Source organism: Mauremys reevesii, linkage group 7 (assembly GCF_016161935.1).
Source record: "Mauremys reevesii isolate NIE-2019 linkage group 7, ASM1616193v1, whole genome shotgun sequence".
NCBI classification, from domain to species: domain Eukaryota; kingdom Metazoa; phylum Chordata; order Testudines; family Geoemydidae; genus Mauremys; species Mauremys reevesii.
In genome coordinates, this window is record NC_052629.1 from 104,597,416 (window position 1) to 104,614,825 (window position 17,410).

The window sequence follows — 17,410 nt, forward strand, 5'->3', positions numbered from 1 at the left end:
GGGGGCTGCAAGGTGCCATGCTGCCTGCGTGCCCCAAGCTGTGGGACTCTGGGTACGGTGGAGTCAGCGGGGGCACTTGCTCACATCAAGTGCTCACCATGGCCGCACAGATGGGAGGGGGAGGTTCTGTGTGTCCCCCCCCCCCCCAAGCCACAATAGCTTGTACAGGGGTGGAAACTGGGCTCCTAGCCCCGTCACTGGATTCATAGGCACTGAGCTGGCTCTGGGGAGCACAGCATGAGATGAAAGCACAGGAGAAGGGTCTCTGCCTGCTGCCCCACTGCTCCCGTCCCTAGCCTCAAAGAAACACTCAGGGCACCTCAGATCTTCAGCTCTGGGCTTGACACAAGCCTGGGACTTGCCCCTATGTTTTGTTAACCCCTTCACGTCCAAAGGTGGGGCCTCTTAACACAGTGTGGAGTTAACTGGGGATGGGATCCAGCACCATGAGGGGACTGTACCCTACCGCCTTCCCTTAATCATGGGCCTGAGCCACTATCGTAGTGCGACCCACCTTCCCTTCCTCCCTCCCTCGCTGTCACTCATTCCTGCCTCCTTCCTCCTCTCCCTCTCCCACTCCCCTCCCGCTCCCCGTTACCCATTCCATCTATCCTGCAGGATCCCTGCGTCTCCCCCATTCCCTTCTGTCCCCACCCTCTCCATGCACTGGTTCCTTCTGCCCCCACTCTGCCAAGCCCGGCCCCCTTTCCTGGTGTGTGTTGTGGGGCTCCCCAAGAGGTGGGTGGGTAGGAACAGGCTGGCCTGGGGCTTTCTGATGGGCACGTTCACAATCTGCCCGTCTCTTTCTCTCCCCCAGGTGACACGAGTGCCCGTGGAGAGCTGTGAGCAATACAAGAGCTGTGCGCTGTGCCTGGGATCCAAGGACCCCCACTGCGGCTGGTGTGTCCTTCATAACGTGTGAGTACGGCGGGCTCGTGCTGTGTGTCTGTGCCCCAGCCCTGCTCAGCTGCCCTCTCTCCCCGGTCACCTGCAGGGCTGCCCCGGACAAACACTCACTGCTGCCCCCTTAGCCAGGGCTCCGCTGGGTCTCCCAGGACCAGCAAGGACATGAATCCCCACCCCAACGTGGCATAACAGAGCCCTGTTTCGCTGGGGGCTGAGCATGCTGTTGGATTTTTATTGCATGCCTTTTGTCTGTATGGGTTTGTGCTGCTGCCCATCACCGTGGTATCTGAGTGCCTTCCACATTAAACACATTGGGTGCCAGTCTGCTGTGCCTACAGGGACTGATGATAGGCCTTGCTAGAGCCAAGCGCAATCCAGGCAGGTGCTGGGCCAGTGCCCATTGCTCCTCACCTGTCTTACTATCCTAGTCCCGGGCACTGTCCAGCCTCCCCCCCATCCCATTCCAGTCCTGAGCCCCTCACACAGCTCAGCCAAGGCCTCTCAGTGCTGACCTGCAGCCTCCCATTGTTCCTTCTCAAGTCCTCACCAGAGATGCTGGCCGATTAGCCTTGCTTAGGTGGCTTCTCAAGGTGCTCTTGCTGAGGTCTGTGGTACATGCTCAGCCCCTATCAGACCTCAGCGAAAGGAAGAATAGCCCATCTCAGCGGGTGTGACCCTCAGCTTCCTCCGCTGTGGGTGGTGTTGCCACTCACTGACTCCGTGGAGCGTGTGGGTGCAGATGAGAGCCCTTCAGAGAGAGGCACTGGCTGAGGGGTTGGTTCCCTGCCAGTTTCCAGCTGGTGGCAAACCAGGCTGGGAGATAAGGGCCCGTCCGCCTGGCTTGTGCTGTCTCTCTCTGGCTCCTCCGGCTGCGCTGTGTCCCCTGGAATGAAGTGGTGCTGCGAGGGTGATTGATGGCAGCCCGCTCCGAGTCGCCAGCCATCGAGCGCGTGGAGGATTCTGAGTGTCAGATCTGCCGGGTGGCTAAGGATTAGACATGAAGCTTCCCTCCCTGATGGGCAGGAGCTTCCCATCCCCCTGCAGCACACATTAATGCAGGTCACAGGGCAATGGAGAAGCTCTCCCCTGCCCCCCTTGCTCAGCTGTTCTCCAGCCCTTCTGGGCGTGGCAGCTGCTGGGGCATGCAGGGTGTTGCAGTGTCGGAGTCTGGATTGCCCCATTAGCCCTGTGGAGTCCAGGGCATTTCATTCCTGTGGTGACTTTCCCCTTCGTGACCAGACGTGGTTTGATGGTGGTTCGGAGCCTGAGCAGACCGGTGCCCACAGCACAAAGCTCCCACCATGCCAGGCACTAAGTACCCCCCTTGCGAACAGCCTTAGCAGAGCGGTCACGGACTGAGAGCCTTGGAGTCACTCTGCAGCACGGGTGGCAGAGGGTGTGGGGAGAGCGTGTCCTGACACTGACCCTGGCCTCAGTCTCCTACGCTGCCTCCAGCAACATCTGCTCCTAGGAAATGCACAGTGGGGCTAAGCCTGTAGTGGGCGACGGACGCAGGGAGCTAATAGGGGCTGCCCGTCTCTTCGTGCTGTGATGTTTACACCAGTTTCTCTCACACACATGCAAATGTGCCCGATTTCACTGTGCCATCAAGGCCAGAAGTACTGGCGCTAACCTCTCTGTTACTCAGGAGGCCTGTGGAAAGCAGGACCTTTACCTCTCAGAGGGCCCTGTTCCTCAGCTCCCCGCTGGCAACACGAAGCCAGTGTCGGTGGCCAAGGCAGCCGGCTGTGCTGTTGCACGTCGTGTGATGGTGCAGCTTGGGGAGAGGCAGCAGGCACAGTCAGACTTGCACAGAGCCAAGACCCCGTTGTGTGCCAGCACCCTTAGCAGTGAAGGTGGGCTGCAAAGTGCCGACAGCGGGTGAGAGACGCAATAGAATAATCTGCCTTTTGCACTGTGGCGCCTCTCACCTCGTGTGCACAGCGCAGCCAAAATGCAGCGCCTCAGGCGTGGAGAGCAGCAGTCAGTGCCCCGTGGACAAAGCCCTGCTCTTTCTCAGTGCGCCCTTGGATCTTTAATGTCCATGCGGAGCAGGCAGGAGCTCAGTGTCTCCACTCTGCAGGACCCACATGCAGTAACCTGCATGGAACCAAGCTCTGAAGAGCAAAAGGCTGAGCTGAGCCTGTTGGGATTTGTCCCAGTGGCTGTGAGGGGAGCTGAGGCATTACACACCTGAGCCATAGCGTGGGGAGCCATCCCCTCAAGCTTCCAGCCAAGCTGTAGTGGGCCTGTGGGGGGGAGGGGTAGGCAAGAAGCAGAGGGAAATTGAGGAGGAGAGACTCAAACATGGGGTGTGGGGCAGTCCGAGAGAATTTCTGCTGAATAGAGCCAGTGAACTCCTGGCCGGGGGCCTCACCCAGACCTTCCTTTTCCAGACTTGCTGGGCCTCATGCTGTCCAAGGGGCAAAAACTGACGCCTCTCTCCCTATCCCCAGGGTAGATTCAGGTCAGACCCAATGAGCGAGCCGGGCAATAGCTCTCTCAGCAGCCGGACATCCCGCTGTGGTGCACCTGTGGTCAGCCACAGACACCTGTGGTTAGCAGTGCTGCCGGCACAGCTGCCTGGATAGGCGGAGAGGCTAAACCACAGGGGCCCTGACTCTGCCCTCGCTCCCCACCTGTGTCTGACAGGAATCAAAGTCATAGTGTTTCAGAGGCAAATCGCAGGCAGGCAGTCATGCCTCACCCTACTTACTGCAGGGAGGGGGCCGTGCTAATGGGCTGTAATTTGCTCTGGACAGCTGGGTGGGAAGACCTTTAACCTGGCAGCCAGAATCCCAGAGCTCAGCTCCATGTGCAGGAGGGATGGGAAAGTGACTTGAAAGGTAGAAAAACCAACACAAAGTTGGGGATTTTTTCGGGGGGGTTGGAATTGAAAATCACCTTGGAAGCGTGTCTCTCCCTGGCAAAGCTCTGCCTCTCTAGCCATGCAGAGTGTTTAATTAACCTCTGAGCTGCCGTCTCCCTCCATGATCCCTCAGAGAGGTGGTGGTGGTGTGGGGGTTGGGACAGAGCACATTTCGGGGTCTTCGAGGTACGGTGTGGCACTGGCATCTGCTCAGGGGATAAATCACCCAGATCACGGCCAGGACCTTGACATGCGTCCAGGCATCTCTTTTTTTTTTTGCCCTCCACTTAATTAAACTTTTCCCATAATGCAATAATGTTGTTGAAGATAAAGGGAAGTTCTTTGAACTCATTAAGGGGAAGCAGTGCGTCTGGAAGGGGCTGAGAGTGGGGGAATGGCCCCCATGCCATGAGGGCTGGTAATTCCAGAGCTGCTTTCTGAGAGATCTGGTGATGTACTTGGGGGAAAGAAGCACTTAGAGCATAGAGGAAAGACGGGGGAGCTTCAGCATGTTCTGGAGGAGCTGGTTGATACTGGTGGAAGGGGAGGGACTAAGTTAGTGCACTATCCTCTGAAGACCTGAGTCTATAGCAGGGTTTAGGGTACAAGTGGAAAGTAATTTCTCAGGCCACCACACGATTAGATGAGAGCACCATCAGAAGAGCTAGGGGAGAGGGTCAGAATATCCAGGGGCATGCTGCAGCGCTGGGGTGGGGTGCATCGGCAGAGTTGTGTGGCGTACCCAGGCTGGAGTAGCTGGTTGGGGTGCCTTGGGAGAGAGCCGTGGGAGGTACCCAGGGCTAGAGTAGCCTGGTGGGTGTGATAGATCCTGTCCAAACACCTGCTCTGGGATTGGCTGTAGTTGTTCAGAGATTTAGGAGGGCTCCTGAGCCTGCCTGTAATGTGATGTCCATTCTCCATCCCACCCTGGTAAAGCTCTGACCTGTGAGTTCGCAGCATGTGGGTCCTCTAGTCTTGGCCAGCCTCTGAGCTGTGTGTAAAGCTCAGTGTAGCAGTTACTCCCTGTGACTGGCCCTCCCGCAGGTTTGGGTAGTGCTTAGCTCTGAGCTCGGGGGATTCTCCTTGTCCTCACTGTGGCTGTTTTATCCCTCTGCAGCTGCTCGCGGAAGGACCGATGTGAGCGGGCTGATGAGCCTCAGCGCTTTGCCTCGGACCTGCGCCAGTGCGTCCAGCTCACCGTCCAGCCCAAGAACATATCGGTCACTATGTCTGAGGTCTCGGTAAGCTGCTCAGCCTGGGGATGTATAAGTGTCACCTGTGCTAGCTTCATTCTGGTGCTGTGGCAAAGTGAAGGCAGCAATTTGAAGTAAAAATGCAGTATCAAACAAATAGAAAAAATGGTAAATAGATAGTGATCGATTATAAATTACAATTTCTAAAATCCAGAAAATTGATAAGGGAAGCTAAAGACAGGGAAAAATCCATTGCTGGCAGGACTAGGGCTAATAAGGATTTCGTTAAGTATATCAGGAACAAAAAAAATCCTGGAGATAGTAAAATTGTTAATAATGATGTAGAAAAGGCAGAACTGTTCAATAAATCGTTCTGTTCTGTATTTGGAAAGAAGCAGGATGATGTACTCGTATCACATGAGGTTGATGAAGTACTTTCCAGTCCATTAGTAACTAATGAGGCTGTTAAATAGCATCTACTAGGGATAAGCATTTTTAAATCAGCAGACTCAGTTAACTAGCACCTAAGAGCTGGCTAAGAAGATCTCTGGCTCACTGATGTTAGAGTTTAATAAATCTCTGTTAATATAGGGGGAAATTCCAGAACACTGAAGGAATGCTCATGCGCCAGTATTCAAAAAGGCACACCAGAAAGGGTTGTTGTGATGACCTGATTCACTACAGGCTGCTTAGCTTGACATCAGTCCCGGGCAAAATAATGGAAAAACTGATATGGGATTCAACTGATAAAGAGTGAAAGGATAGGAATATAATTAATGCCGGTCAACATAGTTTTATGGAAAATAGGTCTTGTGAAACAAACTTGAATCCAGTCTTTGATGAGATTGCACGTTTGGTTGACAAAGGTAACTGTGTAGATGTAATATACTTAGATTTTGTAAGGCATTTGATTTAGTAACACACAACATTGTGATTAAAAATTAGCACTATATAGTACCAATAAAGCACATGCAAAATGGACTAAGGACAGCTAACCAACAGATCTCAAAAAGTAGTTGTCAATGTGGACTCACCATCAAATGGGGTTGTTTCTAGTGCGGTTCTGCAGGGACAGACTCAATACTATTCAGTATTTTCATCAATGATCTGGAAGTCAGTATAAAATCACTGCTGGTAAACTGTATGGAGAACATGCAGATTGGCAGAGTTGTTAATGGTGAGGCCAGGGCAGTCAGACCAGGCGATCTGCATCACTTGGTAAGCTGGACTCATTCAAACAGACTGCATTTTAATATAGCCAGATACAGAGCTGTGCATCTTGGACTAAGGAGTGTAGGAATGGGGGATTCCAAAAGGGAGTTAGCGGTCAGAGTGGACAGGCAACTCCAGACAAGTGCCCAGAGTGATTCTGTGGCAGAAGGGGCTAGTGCGGTCCTTGGGTATATGAACAGGAGAGTAGTGGCCAGGGACAGGGCGGTGATTTCATTTCTGTATACGGCATAGGAGAGACCAATACTGGAATACTGCATGCATTTAAAAGAAAGTTGAAAAATTGGAGAGGGTGCAGAAAAAGAGGCATAAAAATATTTGAGGGCTGGAGAGAATGCCTTATTGAGAGAGAGACTTAAAGAGCTCAGTCTGTTTATCTCATCAAAAAGAAGTTGGAGTGGTGACTTGATTATGGTGTCTAAGTACCTTCACAGCGAGAAAATAACAGGTACTAAAGGGCTCTTTAATCTAGTGGAGAAAGGCATGAGAACGACCAATGGCTTCAGTGAAAGCCAGATAAATTTAAATTAGGAATCAGGCACACGTTTCTAACAGTGAGGGTGATTAACCATTGGAATAGACGCTCAAGGGAAGTGGTGGATTCTCCATCTCCTGACATCTGCAGATCAGGACTGAATGCCTTTTTGTAAGAAGTACTTTAGCTAAACACAAGTTATTGGGCTCAGTGCAGAGATACCTTGATGAAATGCAGTGGTCTGCGCTATGCAGACCATAGAGGGGGGGATTTGATAGCAGCCTTCAACTACCTGAAGGGGGGTTCCAAAGAGGATGGATCTAGGCTGTTCTCAGTGGTGGCAGATGACAGAACAAGGAGCAATGGTCTCAGATTTCAGTGGGGGAGGTCTAGGTTGGATATTAGGAAACACTAGTTCACTAGGAGGGTGGTGAAGCACTGGAATGGGTTACCTAGGGAGGTGGTGGAATCTCCATCCTTAGAGGTTTTTAAGGCCCGGCTTGACAAAGCCCTGGCTGGGATGATTTAGTTGGAGTTGGTCCTGCTTTGGACTAGATGACCTCCTGAGGTCCCTTCTAACCTAATCTTTTATGAGTCTATGCAGGAAGTCAGACTAGATGATCTAATGGTCCCTTCTGGCCTTGCACTCGCTGAATCTCACCTCTTTCCTTGCCCCCAGAATTTTCAGGAATGAGCAAGTGTTTGCTTCCGGACTGGGGGCCGGGCTCCCCTGCTGGATTTCAGAGAGCATGTGGGTACTGTTCCTGGCCTGGCCTGTTGGCTGGGCTTGGCCTGGCTGATCATTAACGAGTTCCTCTTGTTAGCTGATTCAATGTGTGATATTTCTCCCTCCTTTCCCCAGCTGGTTCTGCAGGCCTGGAACGTCCCAGATCTCTCCGCCGGGGTAAACTGCTCCTTTGAAGATTTCACGGAGTCCGAGAGCCGCATTGAAGACGGGAGGATCTACTGTAGCTCTCCATCTGCAAAGGATGTGATCCCCATCACCAGGGGCAGGGGTGAGTTTAGGAACCACACTTGGTCCATGTCACCTTCACAGCGGCTGCCTGACATATCTTGCAGGACTTTCCCATGGAAGCCACATGCAGACAGGAGCTGGGCTAGTCACCGGCTTTCCCCTTATGACTTAGTTCCGCACTTCCCATAGTGCTGTAGACCTTGAAGCCAGCGAGGAGGCATGAATGTCTGGAATAGTTCGATGGCTGCTCAGCCACCCCCAGCCTGTATATTTTAAACTTACATTCAAAGCTCTGCCTCTTTCTAGCTATCTATAGCGTAAATGTGTCTGACAGCCCCCCTCTCTGCCTCAAGGTAGAGGAGAGGGGTAAAGTGTGTCAATACACGTGTGGTCAGGGTGTGGGCATTCAGACACACACCATCCCTGCCCCCGGGATGAAATTAGCAGTGCTGTAGTCTCCCCAGGAGAGCAATGCGGAGGCCCTATCATTTGGGGCATTTAAAGCTGGCCTGGACCAGACATGAGGGAATGCACTGTCAGGATCAGTCCTGCGTTGGCCCTGGGGAGACAGCTGGGTGAGCTAGCAGGTCTTTTCCATATCCAGCGGTGCTGATGCTGTGGTGCTGGATGTGCAGCAGTGGGAGAGACTGTTTCTGTTCTCTGCACACTTGTATGTGCAAGTAACTGGGCAGCCACTTGTCTCAGGGATAGTCAGGGGCACATTCCAGTGGCACTGCTGGAGGGGTTGGGGGGGGCAGGCCAAATTTCAGTGAGTGGCATGGTGACTTGGGGCAAGGGGTCACAACGCTAGTCAGATTTGGCCCGGCCACTTCTCCTTCTGGGCCAAATGGTGTAGTGACCTGTTACGCAGAGAGTCTGTCCCCGTATAGCGGCACCCAGGGGAGTCTGCCAAGAACTCGGCTCCTGGAGGCACTGATTCATACGCTGTGTGGGTAAGAGAGGGGAGACTGCAGCTAAGAAAGGGGTAGATGCTTCATTGTGCTCTGCCCTCACCCTCTCCCGCTTCTTGCGCACAGCTGCCTGTAGATGGCCCGAGCGTCTGACTGTCAGTCTAGCATTGCGGTACCCTACAGGGCTCTGTGGCACCTCATTCCCTAGCACTGGAGCATTCTCCAAACAGGCTGATTTTGCAGCAGACTCCACCAGACTCTTTTGCTGGCCTAGACTGTTCCAGTATCTGGTTTGGGTGCCCTCCTTAGCCCCTCACCCTGCTGCTACCATGAACACAACCCAGGGCGCGTGCGCCTCCGATCCCCCCCTCCACCTGCCAGCACCGCGCAGAGCAGGAAGCTGAAGGGGCATTGTGCAGAGCAACTTTGCCTGTCCTCTGAGCCCTGCCAGCCAATCAGGAGGCTTCCTGAAGGAGAGCCCTCCCTTTTTATCTCAGTAACTGGGTGATTTTGTTAGCTATTTGGGGTGAATTGGGATCGCTTCGTGCCTCAGTCAACCTGCACACAGGCCTCGATTGCTCGCTGCTGTGCCATGTGCTCTGTTCCATAGGCCTCTCTCTGATCCATGTCCCTTGTGCCTGTGGCCCCTCTCTGAACAGTGCATGCACCTTGTTCTCTTGCAGGCGACAAGCGGGTGGTGAAGCTCTACTTGAAGTCCAAGGAGACTGGGAAGAAGTTTGCTGCTGTGGATTTCATTTTCTACAACTGCAGCGTCCATCAGTCGTAAGTGACCTGGGCTGCGTGAGTGGGTTCTGGGGAGGGGTCAGAGTAGGGCATGAGAGACGGAGACAGGCAGAAGCAGGCAGGGAGAGATGCCAGCTATGTACCTAAGAAACGTGTGTAGACAGGCCCAGAGGGTGCTAGCTGTGTGCTATGGCTCATTGGGATTTGGGGTAGGATTGTTCGCGATCTAAGCCATCTGGTCTTCCCCTAAAGTTTGGTGTAGCGAAGGGGCAAGGACTGGGCCAAGGTCCCTGAGAACAGGGGAAACCTCTAAACAGTCATAAATCCATCCCATCCTTGTTGTGCAGCTGAGAGAGAGGGAGTGGGAGTCCATTCCTGCTGCTTCTCCAACAGAACCGTTTGCAAAGTTCCAGTCAGACACACCTGTGCAATCTCATGCAAGGCCGTCGTGCTGCGCAGGTGGCACTCAAGACGATAGGGTGTCTTGTGAAGGCGTGACTTGGCCTGCAGAACTGGGAAGGGAAGAGCCCACAAGTGTGACATTCTGAGCCTACGCTGGGTTTGCAGGACTGGCAGTTAGATAGCCCCCCTGCACCCAGCCTGTTTCTTTACTTGTAAACGAAGCGCTTGAACCTGGAAGCAGGTATAAGACAATAAACATGGAGCCCCACAGTGCCTCTTTTCTACAGTCGCTGCTCATAGCAGAAGCTCATTTGAAAACTAGGATTTTCTTTTTGGAAAGCTTTGGAAGAAACGGGAACGAGTTGGATACTCACCAGAATGCAGATTGCTTAGCAATTCCTGTGACTCAACCTCCTCTTTTAGGGCCTGCGCATCTTGTTACGCCTTCGAACAGTTAACATGCAGGGCAGGAATGACTTGGCTATGCAGAACTCATGAAATCCTACGTTTTCCTAGGCCTGTTGGATGGCAGGTTGGGACGATCCTGCGAGGCTGAATGGAACATCCTGCATATGGTGGGGCATTTGCCCAGGAGTTTTCTAAGTGGAAGTAGCTGTGGATTAGCTTTCTACCCAGACTCTTTTGGAACCTTCTTTAAATGTGGATCTATGGTGTCTTTGAGCCATGCTTGTGATAAAATATGGGGTGGGATATGCAGTGGGTCTGTTGGGATATGCAGTGATGGGTGATATACCCCATGCGTAGATAACATGGCAATAAGTGTAGTATGCAGACTTTAGTTAGAGAAGAGTCTGGGGTGTATTTGGGCAAAATATTCAGAACTCAAGAATGTGAGTGGTTCTGTTCTGCCAGAAACCCTGCATTCAAGAGACAGGGTGATCAATGATTCCAGCAGAGTGAATGTCTGGCAATGTGTGTTGGAAAGTTTCCTGCAGAAGAGTTTAGCTCCAAATCAGAGGGGCAGCCTGGAGCTCTGCTACAAAAAGCCTCTTCAAAGACAATTCATCAAACAAGCTGAGTTTTCAACTTTGATCAGGGAAAAAGCAGTTGAGAGGCGGGAGTCCCGGAATGGTGCCTGGAAACCTGCAGTGAATATTCAAGCTTCAACATCTGGGGCTGCTGGTGAACAGAAGAGCCTGAATACACCTATCTCTACCTATCTGCCAGGGAGATGTCTGTATCTAGGCAGAATTGGGAAGGGCCTCTGGGGCATAAAGGCTGGGCATCAGAGCAGAGCAGACAGGACTGTGAGGCGGACAGTTGAGGCTGTGATGTACAGACAGGAATGCTCCCTCCAGGTGTTTTGTGTTGGGGAGGTGAGGCCGGTCCCATGTCTGGCAATTTGGTACTACCTGCCGCTTCTTCAAAGAGCAGATCTTTTCTCCCTTGCAGAGCGAGGGGTGAAGAGAGTTTTAAAACTGGACTTTCTCTCTCACCTTGACCCAAGAGAAAAGCTCTGTCTCCCTTCATGTCGTGAGATTTCAGTACCGTTAGATCAGCTTGGGCTGGGGAAAGTTGCATGTCATTATTCTGCAAATTTAAAAAGCAGGTGTGATTTTAAAAAAATAAATCAGTAAAAGAAACAAGAGTTTTAACTACAAGTGGCATCAACCGTGGCCAGATTGGGGGCCCATTGTGTTGGTCTAGAGGGGAGAGATGCCAAGCGAAGTGGCATTTTATTTTATGGGCATGACGTAGAAATAAAAACCCGTAACAAAAATCCCTGCCTGATTTATTACCAGGTTGAGGTTTGATTTTGGATGCATTATTTAAAAAGGCTAATTATGGATGCATTAATATTTATGGACTCTGGGTTGGAGCTGATAGAAAAGTCCTTGTTCAAGGCTGTTGAACATTTTTATTATTTTCTTTACGTCAAGGATTTTAGAGTTTGGAGGCAACTTTAATTGTGTGCCCTGCAGTCAAGTCATAGCCAAAGAACATGACAGTATCCAGGGTGATGCAATACATTTAAATACCATTTTGCAGACAGGTGGCTTTAATGGATCTCTTCAGAGTTAATAGCCTTTTGGATCCAGGTTTCATATTTTGCAGAGGAAAATCTATAAGTCAGCCTGATAAATTCTGTATTAGGAACAATGTGCTTTTCCACCAGGCTAATGTTTTTACTGTCTAGGTTTCTGATCATCATGTATTATGTTTTACTTTTACATTTGGGCAGCTTCTCTGAGGGCCTGAGTGTTGAATCATTCCTCTGCTTGAGGATGAAAGGTTTGAGAGATTTTCAAATCATTATAGAAGGATAGAAGGATTGTGGGCCAGCTGAAATTGGAGTAGCTACCAGGAACTCTAATGAAGTTCCACCAATTTACACCAGTGGAAATGCTGGCCCAGTGTGTTCTCAGCAGAGCTCTGGAAAGGCACTGAGAAAATTTGCAGCTAAAATCCATTTGCAGATTGTGGGTCTGGCCCTGCCATGCGTGGAGAGCCTTTGATTCCTGTTGCCATGCATGAAGTGGGCTCTCTGTGCATTTTCAAAGGGCCCTGGGAATCTTGGTCTGGCTGCAGGGGAGACTTGAGTAGGGGAACAGTATGTTACCGCTCCCACCCACCCCCCATTTTTATTTTTAAGTGACCATAATGAAAATGAATCATCAATAGTCAAAGATGAGCTTAAAATAACTTTTTTAAAAAGTCTCTCCTGTGAATGCATCTTTGGGAGAACAATCTAAGGGGACTCTATCCTATTTCTTTCTGATTTCTTATCTTAGGGCTTTGCGCTTCCAACCAGCACTCTCGACATGGGCTCCTCTCCCTGACAGATTAGCATAACCAAATCTCTAATGACTTGCACTGGCATTTCTCCTTTCCCTGGTTATAGGGAGCTCTGCTTGGGGGGGGGCTTAGAAAGTCTTTCCCTGCATTACTGCTAATCACCTCAGATGACGACAGCAGAAAGAATTTTAAGCAATCTCCTTTACTTTTCCGCTTTGCTGCTGCTTGTTTTACTTTTTGGACCTCCTCAGCTTGGGGGAAGGGAAACCTCAGGCTGGTCACTTGCACTTTCTATTTCTGGTGGGTTGTGTGCATCGTGCTACCATGTTGGGTTTTCTGATAGCCCAGGGGAATGTTGAAATCAACAACCACAAAAGGCTGTTTATATTGAAAGCTTTTTAAAAAATCCATGAATACATTTCGACTGGTGTTAGGTTTTTGTAAATGGCCTCTCCTCCCCCTCTCTTACATTCTTTTCCAACATTTGCAACCTAAATCTCTTGTTGCCCGCTACAATTTTCATAAGTGGTTAGCATTTTACACTGCCCAACTTTAGATGCCATAGAAGGGTCTGATTTTCAGAGGGTGGATGAAAATCAGGCCCTTTAAGGTGTCTCAAGTCGGGCACCAAAATCCCTTGAAAATCTTGTCCCAACTCCCTTCAAGGAGGAGGTGAGATCTTGATCCCACATCTGGACGTCATTCAATCCTTTCTCTTGTAATTTCCTCTGGTGCAGGGACTCCCTCGGTGGCGTAGGGCAGGCATAGTGGCCTGGTGTCACCGTCCCCACACAGTCTGTGGCACAGGAGTATGCTATGGAGTGGGTCAGGGAGGGAAGAGGCCTGTCGGGGCTGGAGGGCCTGTGTGAGTGTTCCAGCTATTCTGGGCTGCTGAGCAGCCTTTATGTAGCTGTGGGAAGTTGCCGTAAGGTAGAACAGCCAGTTGTGCTGCTGTAACGTGCTGAGGTTTGGGCTTAGAGTTTTGCCCACTGCCATCCAGAGCTGGGCCTCTTGCAAGGTGCAGGTGGGAATCAGAGCCCTTGTTTCCAGTGTAACTGCCGCATTACAGCATCACCAGGACAGCAGACCTTGTCCTGAGCATCGTCGGGCTTGAATTAAAATAGAAACTAGCTAGGTTTGCTTGAAAAGTCAGTTTGTGTTAGCAACAAAGATCATGCACCTTATTTCTGATTTCCGTAGTAACCTCTTGCAAGGGAAGGACACTGACAAGGAGACAGGTAGGGGATTCTCAGTAATGGCCCCTTTTGGGAAGCTATGGCTTTCCATGCTCCAATTAACAAATAGGAATTGGGAGTTGCTTGGAGTCCTCCTGGTAAATCCGAGACGAGAGGAGGAGGGGGCTAGAACTCTCTTTTATAAATGCCCCCATGAGTTAATCTGTTTTGACCTTGTCGATATTTTCCAAACTGCTTTGAGAGGGGAGAGCCGTGACAGAGCCTCGCAACGATTCTCTCATCGCTCTGCTTTACAGAGAGAGGAATCACCCTGACACTAGGAATTGGAGGCCTATAGCACCTCTCAATACAGATTATGTAATTCTCACTAAAGTGCTGTTGACTGTTGACAAGGTTGCCCCACAGCTGATTTTTCAAGGCCAGTCCTATGTGACATCTAGCAGATGCGCAGAGAAGAATCTAGTTTCTATCCTTTCAGAAAAAGCTGCAGCAAGACGACCCAGGCTCCTGTTTGTTAAACCTAGATTAGCACAAAGTGTTTGACTATGTGCTTGTTCCATGTGCTGGGGGCGTCAGCAGTTCGTTCTATGTATAGTGACTAGATAAGGCTGAGCTTTCCCTGAAATGCCTGGAGGAGGCCTTTGGTTAAGGGGTAGCTAGTTAGTGCTCTTAGTGTGAAGTCTGAGGCTAGAGCAAGCTGTCCTGAGCCCACGGCTCTGTGTGTTTTCACTAAATCTTTGGCTGAGAAACATACAGAGTAACGCTGGGCCCTGTTGCACTCCCTAGTACCATGCACATTTTGGCATGGAAAAGGGATTTAGCGGCTTCTATGACAACATTTTCTCCTCCCTTACCCTGGATCACAAGGAGGAGACTCTATGTGTGGTGGGATCAGTTAATGGAGAGGAGCTGGGCTGATGGGAGACATATTTCAGCTTTATAGAACACAGAGTAACAAAATGTATAGCCCCAGGCTGTATTCTCCTTCTGGGATCTTTCCTCTGCAGTGGGGATTCTCCTTAGAGTGTGTGTGTGTGGAGGGGGTGTCTCTGGGGCAGCCATTAACTGTGGGAGCCCTGTCAACACACCTGTATTTGAGCCATGCTTTGTGGAGCAGTGGAGACCCAGAGCTGATGCAGAGACACAGACCCCCACACCAATGGTAGGTGCCTCCCCCTGACCCTGAATTCATGTGAATCCACTGGGTTTGTGGGTTGTCCATGCGGGCTGGTCTTTAGGTCAGGGGTGCAAACTCTCTTCCTCTCCCCCCCTCAGTGAAAGGATGATTGTATAGGAATCTCCCCAGGGAGAACCTAGTGTAGGTTCCTTCCCTGCTAGCCCTGCCCCTTGAGGATTTTCTGTCCCGATCAGGTGCACACTGTTTAAAGGCTACTCCAGCTGCTTTGATAACCCAATTAGTCATTCTGTGTCCAGATGACACAGCCCTCCTTGTAAGTGTTAACTCCCTCGTCAAGGTGTTCTTCAGGAAATTGAGTCCTCTTTAGAGATAAGTTCCCTTATCGACTTGAATAGGGACTGTTCTCTGGCTACGTAGGTGAGTGAGAAATCTGCCTTGAAAGTGAGTTGGGAATTCCAGAGAGAGAGAGAGTGAGAGAGCGAGCTCAATATAGGGACACGCTTCTGAAGGGAGAACTCTGAACTCAGACATCTAGGAGGGGGAAATCATAGATATGAGAGCGGGAGGGTACTGGCAGGAGGGCTGGCCTGTAGGAATATAGGGACTGCTGGACTGGATCAGAGTAGGGGCCATCCATAAGAGCATAAGAACGGTCATACTGGGTCAGACCAAAGGTCCATCTAGCCCAGTATCCTGTCTTCCGACAGTGGGCAGTGCCAGGTGCCCCAGAGGGAATGAACAAAACAGGTAATCATCAAGTGATCCATCCCCTGTTGCCCATTCCTAGCTTCTGGCAAACAGGCTAGGAACACCATCCAGACCAGTGTCCTGAGTCCGTTAGTGCTCAGCCCCAGCTGCTTCAGAGGAAGGTGAAAGAAACCTCCCTTGTGGAAAACCCAAACAGATTTGTTCCCAGTATTTCTTTGTGGGGGGTGGGGAGCCCTCTGGAATCTCTTGGTCAGAGCTTCCATTGTGGCTTCTTTCTGAAGTCTTGAGCCAGAACCAGAGGGACTCTGGGAGCAGGGTGGGGGGAGGTTTAAGGGACATGGGGGCTAGTTCCTCAGTTTCTTCATTTCGATAAACTGGCAGAACATTTGGGTTTTAACAGAAGTTTGTTCAGACTCACATAGGCACCTGTGCAGAGATGAATCCATTACAAAGCAGCAGCCCCACTAGCATGGAAACATACTCCTCCCATTGGCATAGGGGAATGGAGAAGGTCAAATGGCATAGGGAACGTAGTTGTAGCCATGTTGGTCCCAGGATATTAGACAGACAAGGTGGGGGAGGTAATGTATTTTATGGCACCAACTTCTGTTGGTGAGAGAGAGAAGCTCTCGAGCTCTGTGTAAGCTCAGAACCGTGTCTCTCTCACCAACAGAAGCTGGTCTCATAAAAGGTCAAATGGTGATAGGGTACCTGATCTGGATGGATGGCAGGATTTTGGAAGGTCACAGAGGGGAACTTGGTTGATGGGAGTGGGATGGCACTTTGGATTGGGAAAATCACGCCTGGGCTCACACACCCATCCTCTGTGTAATTCTCGTATGTGAGACATTAATGCCATCAGGTGCTGGCATAGAAAACAAGGAGGCCCAGAGCTCTGCCCTCAGGTGGTGACAGTGGTGGCCTTAAGGACCATCAGTGGTCAATAACTGAACCTCCTTAACATCTCCCAGCAAAGCTGTTCTTTCTTGGAGCCTCCACCACACTGGCCCTGTGTTCTGAGCTCCCCCTGTAGGCTGTGTGGCAGCAGACTGCCCATAAACAAGGGAACGTCTAGGGTGATACTGGTGCACAAAGAAGGAAGCGAAGCAAAGGAAGCTGGTTTCGTTTCTGCTCCACTAGCCCTGTGGGAAAGGGAGAGGGGGGCCGGAGTTGGTGTTTGTCCGATGGGGAGGCAGGAAAATACATTTTATTTATAAAGCTGCTTTGAGGGCATCACAAACAAGAGGCCCAAATAATACAGAAATGGCCGAGCAGCTGTAACTCTACCACATCTGCAGTCGGGCGTCCTTCTAACTTTAGGCATGTGAATGCTGCTGCGGTTGAATAGAGCAGCCCTGTCTCACAGGTCAGGCTTTTGTTATAAGTCTCCATTAGGCAAATGGGATTTTAATGCATTGCTTCAGGGGCCGGGTGCTGCATGGCAGTGTAAGGAAGGCAGGGGCTGGGCTCGCTGCTAGCATGTGAATCACTGCAGCCCCTGCTCACTGCACAGACTCTTCCAGGCTCCTCGCCCTGCTGTTGCCTTTTTCCTTCTTTCGTCTATAGCTTAAAACTAATTGTGTTCCTCAGGAAAGTGTCGGCTGTTGGTACTTGCTAGAGCCAGGTGCAGTATGGACAGGCGTTGTGCAAACTCTCCTAGCTCTGCTCGTGCCCCCGCTGTCCAGACCTTTGGTCCCCCTGCTGTCCCTGTCCCAGACTTCCCACATGGTTCTGCCTGTGCCCTGCAATTCAGATGCAATTGGTGCTTTACAAAACAAGTACAGATCACATCCCCATCCTGCAGATCATATAACTTTAGGGCCTGATTCTGCAACGTTTACTCCCAGTGAGTAGCATTTACTTATGTGAGCAATCCTACTGCCTCTAATGGGACTGATATGCTAC

General features: G+C 50.8%; 1 protein-coding gene across 4 annotated transcripts in view; it reads left to right on the plus strand.

Moving 5' to 3' along the window:
• Positions 1-17,410, plus strand: part of PLXNA1 (plexin A1) — a 267,745-nt gene that overhangs the window by 129,843 nt on the left and 120,492 nt on the right. For all 4 annotated transcript variants that reach the window (XM_039547182.1, XM_039547183.1, XM_039547184.1 and 1 more), the window contains exons 5-8: positions 818-918; positions 4,893-5,016; positions 7,536-7,689; positions 9,244-9,343. In XM_039547182.1, the coding sequence (XP_039403116.1) occupies positions 818-918; positions 4,893-5,016; positions 7,536-7,689; positions 9,244-9,343 (479 nt within the window). The remainder of the gene's footprint in view (positions 1-817; positions 919-4,892; positions 5,017-7,535; positions 7,690-9,243; positions 9,344-17,410) is intronic.